Source organism: Capra hircus, chromosome 2 (genome assembly GCF_001704415.2).
Source record: "Capra hircus breed San Clemente chromosome 2, ASM170441v1, whole genome shotgun sequence".
Classification (NCBI taxonomy): domain Eukaryota; kingdom Metazoa; phylum Chordata; class Mammalia; order Artiodactyla; family Bovidae; genus Capra; species Capra hircus.
In genome coordinates this window covers 64207979-64225603 of record NC_030809.1, presented here as the reverse complement: position 1 = coordinate 64225603, position 17625 = coordinate 64207979, and the positions used below count along the sequence as shown (strand labels likewise).

The window sequence follows — 17625 nt, the reverse complement described above, 5'->3', positions numbered from 1 at the left end:
TATTGGCTGTACCACATAGCAAGAAGGATCTTAGTTCCCCAGGAGTTAAACCTGTATCCCCTGCATTGGAAGTGCAGAGTTTTAATCACTGGACCCCCAGGGAAGTCCCAAAGACCAAGTACTTTTACTCTTCCTTTAGCTCCATCAAGCAGAGGAGGTGCCCCAGAGCTCAGACCCGGCTGCGGGCACTGGGCCGTGAGCACAGGACCCCCTTCCCTGCTGCTTCCTGAGCATATGGTCATCCTGCTCACCACGTTGTCCATGTCGTCCGTGTTCTAGTAGTAGCCCTGACTCAGCACGAAACTAGGTGTCTGTTCAGTGTATTTTATTCAAGGAAGTAGGGGAAATCAGTGTCTTTTAGAGTCCATTTCAAGATGAAAAAAGCATTGGTTATCTAGAAAATGACCTCGTGTGAAACTGCTGAATTAGGTTTACAAGGCACTTCCCCTTGCTCTATGGGGCACTGTTGGGGAGATGCATGTTGCTCTCTTGTGGGAGGGTTGTCTTTTCATTTTCCAAAAACTGAGTAACACATTCTTTCTTCCTGTCAGCTCTGCTCCAGCCTCAGCTGGAGAAGCCGCCTTGAAGCAGAAGTGTTTGCTGACGACTGAGCTCTGAGGGATGGCCGCTCTGTGCTGTGACCCAAGGCCGGGCCCCCAGCCGTCCATCCCAGAGTCCACTTCTGCTGGAGCCAGTTCTGCACTAGTGGGTGAAAAGCTCACCTGGTTTAGACTTCAGTTCCGTGAAAAAGCAGCTACATTTCCGTCCAACTGGAAGGGCTAATTACACTACACTTTTGCCCAAGTGACGCAATACAGTCTTTTACTTTCCCTGATTCTGTTGAAGTTGTGAATTCCTAACGGTGGGAATGCCTTTCCCTGTGGTTTCCTCCAAGCTCTTGGCTCCACCTAGTGGATGTGACTATTCACAACGCCCCCTTGGGTGGGCTGTCCCTGGTGGTCATCTTCGGCCTGGCAAAGGTTACTTCTCTCACTGGTATCAAGGTGAGTGTCCTTGAATGCCTGCTAGAGAAATTGTACCTTTCTGTGCATTGCCTGGAAATCGGGGATTTAGATAGATTCATGACTACTAAAGAGAAGTTTTTAGAATACAGAGGACTTTCGATGCTTCCCATACTTTTGACTTTTTGCTGGACTGGCTGTCTTAACACTTCAAGTTTACATCGAGGTAAGATAGACCTTGAGAAGAACTACAGAAAAGTCAGTTGCCTGGCATGTGCTTCCAGCCCAGCCTCCCTTCAGGAAGCATGTCTACATGGCCCTCACACACCTGTCACTTTTTGGTCTGGAAGGGGTGGGGAGGGTTGCAGAGACCCTGAGGCATTTCTTCCAGGCACCCACACTTCTTCCTGGGCCACATGGGGCTGAAGGCCATGCTGACTCAGGGACTGAAGGAGAGCACAGTAGTTTCTGGGCACCTCTTTGGATAAAGGCTCTATTTCTTTTTAATGTAAGCTGAATAAACTTAGATTTTGTAAACTGAAGGAAAAAATACCAGGATAGAAATAGGGGATTCGGTTAGGGGGATTCACATCTGAAACTAAATGCAGGTATTGAGAGAATGTTAGGGTTTTATGTTAGTTTAAAGGGGTTCTTTCTAATTTCCTCATTACTTTCCATCTGTACAGAAAGTTCTGGTTGTTAAGGTGTTATATGCTCATTATAGAAAATAGAGAAAAGAATTTCAACACCCAGAAAAATACTCTTTTAGCTTTAAAACTTTGGAATGTGTAAAGTAAACTTCATTTGCCGTGGGGAATGAGGGTGATCTGGAAACCGTGTTGGGAAGTTAATCCCTGTTATCAAGGGCTGATGTTAAAGTATACCTCCTGGAATTTGGTTTTGGTTTCCTGCCCCACAGAAACCAGAACTTAATTGAGTGTTAATGTCTGTTCTCCATAAAAAAACATGATGTTTAAAACTCCTTGGTCTAGACTGTCGTGGGTTCCCTGTAACATGGTGAGCTCAGGCAGTCACACATTTGTGTCTGCCTGGAGAGGGTTTTCTTCCTGTGCTGTTCCCGGGACCTGTAGCGGCTGGAAACTACTTCGCACCAAACAGTTTTGCTGAAGGAAAGGGAGTTGGCCCTTCTTGTTGGCTACCTCCTGTGGCCCTTAGGCTGAGATTGTGGACTTGACCCAGGACGTGCCGGACTGGATATTGTGTTTTCAGCACACTGACGACCCTGCAGGTAGAACGTTAAGGTTGTGTTTCTGGTCTCTGAGACATTTTCTGGATTTTGGAACTAGTTTGTTGAAAATATTCCATTACCTTTGTGTCTTCTGGTACTGAGGAGACTTTGTTAAAATGCATTTGAATCTCAAGCTAAAAGGAAATTTTGTTTCAGGTCCTGACAATGAGTGGTAAATAGGGGAATTGATATGGATTAACCCTGACAGAAAAGATGCCTGTCAAGTATACATCTCCTTTGCTGTCTGCCATCCCCAGGCAACTGTAAGGCTCACCCTGCTCTGCTCACCTGAGCCTGGGGCGTGGGGCAGGGGGGTAAGGGGAGGAGCAGCAGGTGTGAGTCAGTGAGGATGCTGGCAGAGAGCTGAGTGTGTGGGGAGTCTGGATGGACCAGTGGGCAGGTGGTTATATTGAATTGGGCAGGGGGCAGTGGGGATCCTGCTGAGGTGGCCCTGCTGACTGCTGGCCCTCAGGAACAGTTCCTGATGTTGGAAGATCTTGGCATCCTCCTGTGCATTGGAACCAGCCCATCAACTGAGTGCGGCTCTGAAGTGATGTGCTGCTGACTGGTTGGGTGGGAAGCTTTGCTATATCTAGAGTCTCCTCGGCATTAGTCCTGTGTAGCTGCAGAGAGTACTGGCCGTGTCTCACGCCGTCAGGAGTTAAGGAGCACATGTCTGGAAAGAGCAGGAATGACAGTGTGAGGGAGCACGGTTGGCAGCCCTGCCATGGAGGGTGCTTGGAGAGGGTTCATAGCTGAGCTGATAGACCTGTTTGGCGGAAGTAACAGAAGCCTGCTTGAACCAGAGGCTCAGTTCTGTGTCACTTTCTTTCCAGTTTTCACTCTGGTGACTCCCTAGGAGCTAGGATGATGGTGCTTGTGGCTCTGAGCAGGTTTAGTGGGCTCAGGGTGGGTGGGTGGGAGCTATTTTTTTTGTCCTCTTGCCATTGCCTGGTTGGTCTGTGAGGATCTGCAATTTCTGGTGATTTGCAGAGTTCAGTTAGTGCCGAGCCCCTCGTCTCCTGCCACCTGAGGGTGGTGGTTGTCAGTGTTAAGAGCTAAGATGCTGATCAGCTCACGTCCTGGCCCTCAGAGAAGGTGGGGGAATGGAGAGCTGGCCTGGGTGTGCGGGTGGATTTAAAGTCAGGTTGGTAGGTTTCAGTTTTCTCCCCCAGACTCTTCTTGAGAACTTGTGAAGTAGCGCATGAAATCCTGTTTCTCAGGACCTTAAAAGGTCATAGCATCTGTGTGCACAGGAAGGGCTCATTGTTATTGCATTCCTGCCCTTGTGGAAACCCTGCTGAACAAAGGAATGATTAGATTCCTTTGATCTTGATAAATTTAGAAATATCCTTAGGTGCTTTCCTAAAATATTGATGTTGTTTTGAGAAATTTTTTATTAAACATGTCTTATAGTCTCCTAAGGACTTCCCTGGTGGCTCAGACGGTGAAGCGTCTGTCTACAGTGCGGGAGACCTGGGTTCGATCCCTGGGTCGGGAAGATCCCCTGGAGAAGGTCTTTACCTGTATCTACTTGTGCGGTCACAGATGTTCTGTGGACACTGGAGGGTGAAAGCCCCAGGGTGCCCCCTGCTTCCTGACTCCTTGTTCCTCATGCATCTCATTTCTGGCCAGCACTGCCTCTGTCTGCAGACCTTGACAAGTCACAGCAGAAACCCCCCTCAGAGCAGATTGTTTGGCAGTCATTTGCACAGAGGGAAGTTCTCTTGTTTTTCTGTAAGTCAGGCTCTTGAGAAGCCAAATTCTCAGCTTCTCATTGAGGGTAAGGACAGCAGGCAGAAAGTGAGGAGCGGAGGTGGTGAGACTCAGCTGCCCCCTGCCACCCGAGTGTGCGTGGTGTAGATGAAGGTGAGTGCCCCGGCTTGGCTGCAGGCGGGGACCTCTTCCTGGCAGTCTCTGACAGATGGTTCCCGGGAGCCAGCGGGTGTTCAGATGGGCTCCGCAGGTGCTCTGTCCCTGGAGGCCCTGGCATTTCTCCATTGGCATCCTTGCTCCCATGTGGACAAAACAGTCCTGGGCTCCCATCCCTGAGAGGCTGGGAGGGCTCCCAGTTCTGGTCCATCGTGCCCTCAACATTTTGGTTGCTTAGAAACCTGGAATCTTCTAATGCATAATACACATTCCATATTATTTGCTCTTATTCCTCTCACAAATGTAAACCGATGGTTCCTGAATGTTGAGAAAAACGGTGGGAGCTTTTCCTGTGTTAGCCTGCAGGATGAGGAATTTTGTTTGGTTCATTTAAATTTGCCCTGAACTCTGCTGAATTCCCATGCTGGCAGAGCTGTGATTGTCTCCAGCTCTGAGAGGTGGGATCCACGAGTCACTTTATCACATTGATGGAGACAATGATTCAGTCCCTGTCCAGGGTTTTTATTCATCAGAAAAGCGTTGGGGCGCAGACCTCTGCTCTTTAATCTTCCTGTGTGGATATGATAGACGGTTACGAGGACCTCACTAACTATTTTTTGTTTACTTTTTATATGTATAAAGCTTTGAAGTAGCTTTTAAAGTGTAATTTATTTTTTTATCAAGTGCACTATTCCTGCAATGTGTCCCACAGTTTTATATGACTTGTACTGGAAGCACTGCACTCACCTATGACTTGTTTGTACAATGAGACGACCGCTGTAGACCTGACCACCAATAAAGCTTTTGTGAAACAGTTTTGTGAGCTATTCAGGTTTCTTGGACATGTGATGCACGCCTGCTGAGCTCTGCTCTTCTCAGCAGAGCTGTTGGCAAGAGTCGAGCAGGAGCAGAACCACAGTGTGCAGTGTTCATTTTGGTGTCACTGGTGTAAATCTGGATGTCGAGGCATTTTGAAAGTTAAGAAACCCCATTGGCCATCCTCAGCACATCCTGGGAAGAGCAGCATGGTGCAGGAAGAACCCGCTCGCTACCCGTTGGACCTGGTGGCAGCCATCCCGGTGCCACTGCCCCTGCACCCTGCCCTCCCTCCCCTCCCCTGCAGGCCACCCCAGGCCCAGGGAGGACACCTTTGAACTGAGAACTGGCTCAAACCCAGCCAGCTGGGTTGTCCCACGTGCCCCAAGCTACAGGCCTTCCCACAAACCAAAGGCAGAAAGAAGTGGGCATCTGGGGGAGACTGGACCTCCCAGGACTCTATCCAGGAGGGCACATCCGCCCCCAGGTTCCAGGGTTGGGGGGGTGAAGCCAGGCCCCCAGAGACCTGGATGGTCTGCTGTCTCAGCAGCCCTGGTTTACCTGCCAGCGTCCCGGATCCCCCCTTCTCCCCCCAGCCCGAGAGTGAAGCCCATTCTGCCTAACCCAAAAGGCAGACAGGCAGGACTTTGCTTTTCCGAGCCCACCATGCTTGAGTGGACAGACAGCACCCAGTGACTGACCATCTCCGAGGTGTCAGGCTATCTGTGCAAGGGTGTCACGTCCCTATCAGTAACAGCAAACCTCCCGCCACCCACTGACACAGGGAAGCCGTTTCGAACCTGCCAGTGGTGACCAGCAGACACCATTGCTACAGAACACACAGCAAGTAGCGGGGTCCAGGCATCAGACCCCGAACCCTAAGTCTGGGACATCTAGTGTCCTGGGAGCAGGAAGCCTGTAAGAGCTGAGTGGGAAAGCTGGGTTTGGGGACCACTGTGCAGAAACCACAGGGCTGCTGGGTTGTTCTGGCATGTGTCCTGCTCATCACCAAGTTACGGAAGCAGGGGTCTCGGAGGGCTTTTGCCCTCTCCACCTTGGACCCAGGGGTGCCAAGTGGGATGCCAAGCTGTCCCTCTATCCTGCCCCGCTGAGGGTGGGGACCAGGGAAGCTTCATGAGATACATTTTCTCTCCTCCCATTTGGCCACAGACCCAGAGGAGACTTGCAGGCCAGCTGCTGCCCCAGGCTTGGGCTGCAGTTGAGGGCACAGAGCAGGGCCTGGGAGGCCCTGTAGGCAGGCAGCATCTAAGCTGAGATGGCCGAGGGCTCTGGGCAGACAGAGGCCTGTCTGGTGGTGACGCAGAGAGAAACTGCTCTGTGGTCACCTTTCTGACAGGCAACCCAGCCTGTGGGTCAGCAGCATCCACGGGCAGTCAGGCCAGAGGCCCAGGTGGACCAGCATTGGGAAGAAGCTACAGGAGGCCCCCAGCCCATCTCTCACCATGTATGATGGAGCACATTGACGCCATATGCCCCAGGAGACACAGATAGGGTGTGGATTTGGACAGATTGAGCTCTCTGCAAGGACTGGATGTGCCCACAGATGTTCTTGCACCAGGAAGAGTTTCACAACAGCTCAGGCTGGGTGTGACCAGCAAAGACTCACTGGCTGTGAACAGGAGGGCTGCATGGACTCTTGCTTTCAGAACCGCAGGGGACCCAGAACTCGTCCCATCCATCCTGAAGGAGCCGTCCTTACACCCCTTCCAAAGGTACACCAGAGTGTTTGTGCCCTCGCCTGCCACTGAGGATGACTGGCCTGTGCAGCATCCCCACCAGCTGCCCTCCTGCATCTGTTTTCAGTTGAAGTCCTGCCTCCCTGATGGTAGAAGTTTCTAGAGATTTGGTCATCCCCCTGTTCCTGGTACAGGGAGGAAGATGCCTTACAAATGGAGATTTCCCTTAGAAATGTCCATATTCCTTACCAGAAGGTGACTCCTACTTGGTTTTCAGAGTTTCCCAAATGTCTGCTGTTTCTTATAACCAAATAATTAATATGCCCAAAAGATGTATTTTGGGGTGGAAAATCCTGCTCTCCTACACCTTTTGCTATTGTGAATAACACTGCTGTGAACACGCATGTATGAGTGTCTGTTCAAGTCCATGCTTTTAAATCTCTGGGCAATAAACCCAGAAGTAGAATTGCAGAACCATAATGTCATTCTTTTTGAGGAACCGCTAAACTCATTTCCACAGCAGCTGCGTCATTTTACGTTCCCATCAGCAATGCACAAGTGTTCCAGTTTCTTCACATCCTTAGCGATACTGTTCTCTGTTTTGGTTTGTTAGTTTTTTATGATAGCTGTCCTAATGGGTAAAATGGAGAAGGAAATGGCAACCCACTCCAGTGTTCTTATCTGGAGAATCCCATGGACACAGGAGCCTGGTGGGCTACAGTCCATGGGGTTGCAAAGAGTCAGACACAAAAGTGATATCTGATTATAATTCTAATTTTTATTTCCCTGTTTATTAGTGGCGCTGAGTATCTTTTCATATGTTTGTTGAGCATTTGTGTGTATTCTTTGGAGAAATCTCTATTCAGATTCTTTGTCCATTATTAAATTTAATTGTTTTTGTTGAATTTTAGGAGTTCCTTATATATCCTGGATTTTAATCTCTTACCAGATACATGACTACAAATAGCTTCTGTCATTCTGTGAAGTGCATTTTTGCTGTGTTGAGAATGTCCTACCGTGTACAGATTCTTAACTTTTGGGGGTCTGATTTATCTTATTTTTTTCTTGTGTTGCCTGTGCTTTTCGAGTGTCATATCCAAGAAATCATTGTCAAATCCAGTGTCACGAAGATTTCCCCCTGTGTTTTCTCCTAAAGAGTTTCATAGTTTTTAGCTCTTTTATGTCTTGATTCATTTTATGTGACATGTTGTGTACGGTAATGATCCAACTTCATTCTTTTGCTGTGAATATCCAGAGATAATTTTCCTTCTTCCTTTTGATTTTGGACGTCATTTTTTTTTTCTTGGCTAATTTTTTTTGGCTAGAACTTCCAGTATTCAGTGGAAGCGGCCCCCCAAAAAGGGCATCTTTGTTTTTTCCTGATCTGATTAGGTTTAGATGAAGTCATGAGAGAGCCCCTGTGATGCAACAGATGTGGTTATAGAGAGAGGAAGAAACACAGACACCTACCTCTGCACATGTGCGCTGAGGAAGGAGGCCCTCGCCTAGCATTTGGCTAGGCTGGAACACTGCTCCCAGCCTCCAGACCTGCAGGAAAGAAATGCTTGCTGTTTAAGCTGTCCAGGTTATGATTGTTTGTTAGAGCAGCCTTAGGTGACGAGACAAAAAGCCTTCAGTTTTTCATTGAGCATCATGTTGGCTGTGGGCTTTATGCATATGGCCTTTATCACGTCAAAGCAGTTTCCTTCCATTCCTACTTTGCTGAATGTTTTTATCATGAAAGGCTATATTGAGTTTTGTCAGATGCTTTTTCTGCATCAATTGAGATGACCACATGTTTTTACTTTCTTTCATTTTGTTAATGTGGTGTCTTACATTCACTGATTTTCAGTTTGCTGGTATTTTTAATGGGATTTTTATATCAATATCCATAAAAGATATTTGTCTGTAATTTCCTTTACTTGTAGTGTCTTTGGCCTTAGGGTCCTGAGTTTTTAACTTCAACTCCCAAATCCCAGTTCCTTCATTCATGTGCTAATCCCTGAAACTCTGATCATGGAGATGCCAGCCTTTGAGCCAGCACTCAATGCAATTTTGGGAGGCCCAGCCCATGGGGGCTCACGAGACAGTAAGATACTGAGAAAATAATTCAGTCTAGAGGTTTTCAAAGTTGAGTTCAGGGAACGTGGGGTTTGGGAAGTCAAAGCTACTTATATAATAATGTTGAAATACATTTTCCCTTTACCTTGTTGATATTTGCACTGATGGTGGTAAAACCAGGCACCCTGGGAAGATCAAGGTTAATGACACCAAAGAGTATGAGAATTCCACGGCTACTTGGTGGGGATCTGGGGGAGCCTGAAGTGAGGGTGTGGGAACTGACATGGCTCTGAAAGACCATGGAATTTAAGTCCAAAGGAGTCAAGATAGCTGCTAGAAGAAATGTGTATAATTTTCATCCTGTTCTCATGTTGTTTAAATGGCAAACAAAAGAGGTTTCCTAGGCTTAACAAGCATCCTGATTCATCAATTATTTCCGAGGGGATGTGGGCTTGGGGTGACAAGCACCATCCACTCCCCTGGGGGGAATGAGTCTTTCCCTGGCTTGTGCAGGTGTGTGCATGCCTGCCTGTGCGTGAGTACGGGTATGGGGAGGGTAGGTAGGGTCTGGCCCCTTGGAAGCCTGGTGCCTTGTGAAGAGAGGGGACGTGATCATGGTAGCAGAGGACAGTCTGTAAAGCAGCTGAGGGTCCTGGGTGGCCAGAGGAAAAAACAGTCTGGGCTGGGGAGGTACCACTTGGCTTTATTGTAGCAGCAAGAGTACTGCCAAATGGTAGAAGCCGCTCAGTTGTCCATCGGTGGATGAATGCATATACAAAATGTGGCCTGTCTCTACAGCAGAAGAGCATTTACCCATAGAAAGGAATTAATTGTGTGCTGCAACATGGATAAACCTTGAAAATATCATGCTATGTGAAAGTGAACAGTGTGAAAAGGCAAAATGATAGGATACCAAAAGAGGAACTCCCCAGGTCATTACATGCCCAATATGCTACTGGAGATCAGTGGAGAAATAACTCCAGAAAGAATGAAGGGATGGAGCCAAAGCAAAAACAATACCCAGTTGTGGATGTGACTGGTGATAGAAGCAAGGTCCAATGCTGTAAAGAGGAATATTGCACAAGAACCTGAAATGTCAGGTCCATGAATCAAGGCAACTTGGAAGTGGTCAAACAGGAGATGGCAAGGGTGAACGTCTACATTCTAGGAATCAGCGAACTAAAATGGACTGGAATGGGTGAATTTAACTCAGATGACTATTATATCTACTACTGTGGGCAGGAATCCCTCAGAAGAAATGGAGTAGCCATCATGGTCAACAAAAGAGTCCAAAATGCAGTACTTGGATGCAATCTCAAAAACAACAGAAGAATCTCTTTGTCTCCAAGGCAAACCATTCAATATCACAGTTATCCAAGTCTATGCCCCAACCAGTAACGCTGAAGAAACTGAAGTTGAACGGTTTTATGAAGACCTACAAGACCTTTTAGAACTAACACCAAAAAAAGATGTCCTTTTCATTATAGGGGACTGGAATGCAAAAGTAGGCACTCAAGAAACACCTGGAGTAACAGGCAAATTTGGCCTTAAATGCAGAATGAAGCAGGCAAACACTAATAGAGTTTTGCCAAGAAGATGCACTGGTCATAGCAAACACCCTCGTCCAACAACACAAAAGAAGACTCTACACATGGACATCACCAGATGGTCAACACCGAAATCAGATTGATTATATTCTTTGCAACCAAAGATGGAGAAGCTCTATACAGTCAACAAAAACAAGACCAGGAGCTGACTGTGGCTCAGATCATGAACTCCTTATTGCCAAATTAAGACTGAAATTGAAGAAACTAAGGAAAACCACTAGACCATTCAGGTATGACCTAAATCAAATCCCTTGTGATTATACAGTAGACGTGAGAAATAGATTTAAGGGCCTAGATCTGATAGATAGAGTGCCTGATGAACTATGGACTGAGGTTTGTGACATTGTACAGGAGACAGGGATCAAGACCATCCCCATGGAAAAGAAATGCAAAAAAGCAAAATGGCTGTCTGAGGAAGCCTTACAAATAGCTGTGAAAAGAAGAGAGGTGAAAAGCAAAGGAGAAAAGAAAAGATATAAGCGTCTGGATGCAGAGTTCCAAAGAATAGCAAGAAGAGATAAGAAAGCCTTCTTTAGCGATCAATGCAAAGAAATAGAGGAAAAGAACAGAATGGGAAAGACTAGAGATCTCTTCAAGAAAATTAGAGATACCAAGGGAACATTTCATGCAAAGATGGGCTCGATAAAGGACAGAAATGGTCTGGACCTAACAGAAGCAGAAGATATTAAGAAGAGGTGGCAAGAATACACGGAAGAACTGTACAAAAAAGATCTTCACGACCCAGATAATCATGATGATGTGATCACTAATCTAGAGCCAGACATCTTGGAATGTGAAGCCAGGTGGGCCTTAGAAAGCATCACTATGAACAAAGCTAGTGGAGGTGATGGAATTCCAGTTGCGCTGTTTCAAATCCTGAAAGATGCTGCTGTGAAAGTGCTGCACTCAATATGCCAGCAAATTTGAAAAACTCAGCAGTGGCCACAGGACTGGAAAGGGTCAGGTTTCATTCCAATTCCAAAGTAAGGCAATGCCAAAGAATGCTCAAATGACCACACAATTGCACTCATCTCACACGCTAGTAAAGTAATGCTCAAAATTCTCCAAGCCAGGCTTCAGCAATACGTGAACCGTGAACTCCCTGATGTTCAAGCTGGTTTTAGAAAAGGCAGAGGAACCAGAGATCAAATTGCCAACATCTGCTAGATCATGTAAAAATCAAGAGAGTTCCAGAAAAACATCTTATTTCTCCTTTATTGACTATGCCAAAGCCTTTGACTGTGTGGATCACAATAAATTGTGGAAAATTCTGAAAGAGATGGGAATACCAGACCACCTGACCTGCCTCTTGAGAAATCTGTATGCAGGTCAGGAAGCAACAGTTAGAACTGGACATGGAACAACAGACTGGTTCCAAATAGGAAAAGGAGTACGTCAAGGCTGTATATTGTCACCCTGCTTGTTTAACTTCTATGCAGAGTACATCATGAGAAATGCTGGACTGGAAGAAACACAAGCTGGAATCAAGATTGCCGGGAGAAATATCAATCACCTCAGATACACAGGTGACACCACCCTTATGGCAGAAAGTGAAGAGGAGCTAAAAAGCCTCTTGATGAAAGTGAAAGAGGAGAGTGAAAAAGTTGGCTTAAAGCTCAACATTCAGAAAACGAAGATCATGGCATCTGGTTCCATCACTTCATGGGAAATAGATGGAAACAGTGTCAGACTTTATTTTTTTGGGCTCCAAAATCACTGCAGATGGTGACTGCAGCCATGAAATTAAAAGACGCTTACTCCTTGGAAGAAAAGTTATGACCAACCTAGATAGCATATTCAAAAGCAGAGACGTTACTTTGCTGACTAAGGTCCATCTAGTCAAGGCTATGGTTTTTCCTGTGGTCATGTATGGATGTGAGAGCTGGACTGTGAAGAAGGCTGAGTGCTGAAGAATTGATGCTTTTGAACTGTGGTGTTGGAGAAGACTCTTGAGGGTCCCTTGGACTGCAAGGAGATCCAACCAGTCCATTCTGACTGGTTGATCAAGGAGATCAACCCTGGGGTTTCTTTGGAAGGAATGATGCTAAAGCTGAAGCTCCAGTAGTTTGGCCACCTCATGGGAAGAGTTGACTCATTGGAAAAGACTCTGATGCTGGGAGGGACTGGGGGCAGGAGGAGAAGGGAACGACCGAGGATCACATAGCTGGATGGCATTACGGACTCGATGGACATGAGTCTGAGTGAACTCTGGGAGTTGGTGATGGACAGGGAGGCCTGGCGTGCTGCGATTCATGGGGTTGCAGAGTGAGACACGACTGAGCGACTGAACTGAACTGAACTGATGTGAAAGAAACCAGGCACAACAAGTCATATGCTATACAATTCCACCAGTATGAAAGGTACAGTTCAGGTAAATCCATACAGATAGAAAGCAGATCAGCAGTTGCCAGGAGTGGGATAATGAGGGGAATAGGTGTCGTGTCTCCTTTTGATACCAAAAGCTTGGCCTCTGCCAAACTGAATCTCGAAGACAGAGTTTGGAGTGCAGTAGAAAAAAATCTATATTGTTTTGCCAGGCAAAGGGAGTCACGGCAGGCTCATGCCCTCAAAACTGCATCTCCCAACCTGAGGGGATTTGGTGAGGAGTTAAGGAACAAGAGACTTCATTGACCTCTCTCCCCTTCCCTCTCTCTTTCCTCTCCTTAACCCTTCCTAGCCTTCCCTTTTTTTCTAGTCCCCTGGTCCTGGACGCAGGAAGCTGGTTGAAGGGCCCTCAGCTTGAGCTGAGGATTGGAGACTGATCACCTGCTCTTGGCAGAGAACTTGGATTCTGGTTCTGATCTCTGGTAGGGCCGAGTTCCAGTCCTCCCTTCTCTGGAGGCCCAGGGAAAAGTCCCATAACGCCTTGGTATCTGTAGGTGGCAGGAGACGTCTGTAAGGCCACCCCTTTCGCCCCTCCTCTCCCGCCTCCTCCCCCTTCTTCTTTCAACCTGGCTTCCTTTCCTCCCTTGAAATCTTTGCTGTGTCTCTATAGGAGGTTTTCTGAAAGACTGTATTCTTGTATTTAAGGGCTTCCCTGGTGGTGCAGAGGTTAAAGCGTCTGCCTGCAATGTGGGAGACATAGGTTCAATCTCTGGGTTTGGAAGATACCCTGGAGAAGGAAATGGCAACCCACTCCAGTATTCTTGCCTGGGGAATCCCATGGACAGAGGAGCTTGGTGGGCTACAGTCCACGGGTCGCAAAGAGTCGGACAGGCCTGAGCGACTTCAATTTATAGCAGTAGTTCAAGGGCAGGGATGCTGATAAGGATCAGGGTGTGCGCAGGGCCTGCATTCCTTTAATCTGGCCTCATGGTCTCCTGATGAGCTTCTGTGATTCTTGAGGTTATCAAACTGACTTGTCTGGAATGAAGAATGCTTCATTAGGTAGTTAGCATCTTCCATCTGTTGCGGGTTTTACTTCTGCAGAGGAGCTCAGATATTACGTGTATCTCTTGAGAGGAAAGCAGGGTCCTGTCCCAGGCCTGCCCTGTTGTCTCTTGGCCACTCCTCCCTTATCTCTGCATTCCCTCCCTTCCCCGATTAGCAGCTGTTTGGACCTGCCCTTTGGAACTCAGGGAGTTCTTCAATGGAGGCTGGAACCTGTTCCCTAAAACCAACAAACAGGTACAGAGAAAGGCGTACATGCCCGGGAGCCCCGCGGGGTCCTACTCTGTTTCGCTCTGGACTCTGAAAATGCTGGCGCTAGATAGAGGTGGCAACCGCCCTGCATCGTGCATGCACTAGATTCTGATGAACTGTGCACTCTAGAGTGGCTTGTCTTATACTGTGTGAGTTTCGTAAAACAAGGAACACTGCCAGGAATAAAGACAGACAATACATAATGGAAAAGAGTAAAACTTCACCAAGGAAACATAAGAATCTTAAGTGACTGCACTAAACAACAGAGCCTCAGAATGCGCGAAGCAAAACTAATAAAAGTGCAAAGAGAAATATATAAATCCTCAATTATATCCAGAGATTTTAATACTTCTCTAATGTAAGTGCCTTACAATTCACTTTTTTAAATTTTAAGTGTCTGACATGAAGTTTTTCACTGCCAAGGCATCCATTTCAAAGATACATTGCCAGCAACACAGATAAAGAACCAGGCCACCCCACCCATGGAGTTACCCTTCGGAAAGCCCTGGGTGATTCAGGTAACTGGCCTTTGGGTGACACTGCTTTTCCCTTTTCATACTTTTATTCTTGCTCTTATGTTTTAAGTTCATCAGTAGGAATAAACACATAAAACCCTAGCCCCTGCTCCCAACCTCAAATCTAAATGAATTTTAAAAGATTCAAATCATACGAAGTATGTTGTCTGACTATAATGGGATTAAGAGACCTCCAGGGTGGCTCAGTGGTAAGGAACCACCTGTCAATGTAGGAGATGTGGGTTTGATGCCTGGGTCAGGAAAATCCCTTGGAGAAGGAATGGCAACCCACTTCAGTATTCTTGCCTGGAAAAACCATGCACAGAGGAGCCTGGCAGGCTACAGTCTATAGGGCTGCAAAGCACACACACATAATGTAAGCAGCTGAGCACACACACATAATGGGGTCAAACTAGAAACCAGTGGCCGAAAGGTGTCCAGAACATCCTCAGGTATTTAGGAGCTAAATAACCCACTTCTAAGTAACTGAGTGGTGAAAAGAAATCAAAAGGGAAATTAAGTGTTTTTAACTGAATGAAAATAAAAACCTCAAGGCCTGCTGGCTACAGCTAAATTAGTAAAAGAAGATTTATACCACTTAATGCTTCTACCAGAAAAGTTCTCAAATCATTGAGCCCAGATTACACCTTAAAAAGAGTAAGAGAAAGTAATTGAGTCCAAAGTAAGCAGAAGAAAGAGCATAATAAAAAGCAGTAATCAATGAAAATGAGAACCAAAAAATATAACAAGAAGAAATAAAGGTAACCAAAAAGTGATTCCTTGAGAAGACCAATAAAATTAATAAATCTCTAATGAGTAAAACTAAGGGGAAAAAAGGGATAAATAAAAAATTACAAGTAGAGAGGTTGAAACAGAGCAGGACCCTGTGGGGCTCCCGGTACAAACCCTTTCTGTGTCCCCTGTTTCTTGTTTATACTTAGTCGCTCATTTGTGTCTGACTCTTTGCAACCCCATGGACTGTAGCCTGCCAGGCTTCTCTGTCCATGGGGATTCTCCAGGCAAAAATACTGGAGTGGGTTGCCATGCCATCTTCCAGGGGAATCTTCCCAACCCAGGGACTGAACCCAGGTCTCCCGTACTGCAGGCGGATTCTTTACCATCTGAGCCACCAGGGAAGTCCTTCTTGTTTATAGGGAATAGGTTTTAGCCTCCATGACCTTCCCTGAGTTCCAAAGTGAAGTCACTCAGTCTTTGTGACTGCCTGGACTATAGCCTGCCAGGCTCTTCCGTCCATGGGATTTTCCAGGCAAGAATACTGGAGTGGGTTGCCATTTCCTTCTCCAGGGGATCTTCCCAACCCAGGGATCAAAGCTGGGTCTCCTGCATTGCAGACAGACTCTTTACCCTCTGAGCCACCAGCAACGACGGTTGAGTTCCAAAGGGAAGGTTCAAACAGTTGCTAATCAAGGAAGGAAGAGGAAGGTGAGCCAAGGGGGGAGCAGCCAGGAAACAACAGTGCAGCCTTGTGGGCAGGGTCCTGGTCCCCGTCAAGGGATACACACAACAATGTGTCTCTGAGTTCTGTAGTAAGTAAGGCCCCCACCCAGGTAAAGGGTGGAATGATGGTGTTGATGCTCCTGATTTAAATCTACTGAAGCTTGGACTTTGTCTCACTTGGTCCCAATTCTGTGCTGAATTCTCTTCTGCTCAGTCCCCCTCATGAATATGCCTGGACCCTTAGCTTACAACTTCCCCGGTTTTGCTATTTGGGGAGACACTGCTTTGGGAAAGATCCCTGGTGTTCTTACTTGCTGCAAGGAATAAACCTTATCTTCTCCTGAGCTTTGGTTTGGTCATGTCTGTTGGCTTGACACCTACCAAGAGGCCAACCCAGTTGCTGGGTAATAAGATGACATCACAACAGAATCAGTAGGCCCTATAGGATGATAAGGGGGATTATATGAAATTGTGTGTATGAAATTTTGAAAACTGTAAAGCACTATAGAATTTTAAAAGACTCTTTCATTCAATAGAAAAGACTGAAAATATAATTTTAAATAATAAGGGAATGTTATGAACAACTTTATCCCAATAAAGTTGACAATTTAGGAGAAATGGACAAATTCAAAGACACAAACTACCAAACTCATTCAAGATGTGGATAACCTGAGTAGTCGTATAATTATAAAAGAAATTCCGGGGGGGGGGGGGATCCTGAGAAAATAAGAATCTACAGTAATATATGGTAATAGTCTTAGGCCTGAGATGAAATAAGCCTTACAGAAGTTGACTGCTGGTATTTCTAATTTACAGATAAGAAAAGCAAGAGCCATTAGTGCTGTGTCACATTCTCTGAGATTTCAGTTAGTGAGTAAAATATCTAAAATTCACATGTAGCTTCGTCAGTCAGCTCTTAAGCTCAGGCTTCATTGTCTTAAGCACAGGAATCAGCAAACTTTTTCTGAAAAGAGCCAGATATATATATTCTAAGCTTTGCCACCCATATTGCCTCTTGCAACTACTGTCAGTATAGGACAAAAGAGCTGTAGACAACATGTAAGTCTCAAACAAAAGAAACTTCAGCTGTAGTTAAATATCTTCCCACAAAGAAAATCAGGCCCAGATGGTCTCAATGGAGAACGTTAACTAGCATTTAAGGAAGACGTAACTCTCATTCTATACAGCTTTGCAACAAATGGGAAAGGGAATACCCCCAAATTATTCTTTAAGACCAGCATTTCCCTGTTATTAAAACTAGACAAAGACTTAACAAAAATGAAACTACAAATCAACATCTTTTATAAGCGTCGGTACAAAAATTCCTAACAAAACTTGGGCAAACTGAATCCAATAATACATTTAAAAGAATATGACATAAAGACTAAGTAGGATTTATCCAGAAATGAAAATCTATCAGTGTAGTTCACCATTCACCCAGTTCAGGCCAGTGAGATGGGTGAAGTCTGCTGGAGGGCTTCTCAGAAGGGTTCCTTTGTTCCCAGCTGAGAGCTGGCGAGGAGATGCTGTTCTCCGACCCAGTGTCTGAAACAGCGGCGGCCTCTGGGGATGAGGCTGAGGATGAAGCTACCACAGGGGCAGCAGCAGACAGACAGCCTTGATGACGTCATCAAGCTGCTGAATCAATGGGCTGAGAAGTCAGTCCTACCCCAGGACTTAGTCACTTTAGATAAGACACTGCATATTGTTCTTGTTTGAAGGCAACACAAACACTGGAGACATATA

At 46.2% G+C, this 17625-nt stretch overlaps 1 protein-coding gene across 2 annotated transcripts in view; it reads left to right on the top strand.

Moving 5' to 3' along the window:
• EPB41L5 (erythrocyte membrane protein band 4.1 like 5) overlaps positions 1-4755 on the top strand; it is a 166129-nt gene extending 161374 nt beyond the window's left edge. For both annotated transcript variants that reach the window (XM_018061735.1, XM_018061731.1), the window contains exon 25: positions 552-4755. In XM_018061735.1, coding sequence (XP_017917224.1) covers positions 552-618 — 67 coding nt within the window. In that variant the 3' untranslated portion in view covers positions 619-4755. The remainder of the gene's footprint in view (positions 1-551) is intronic.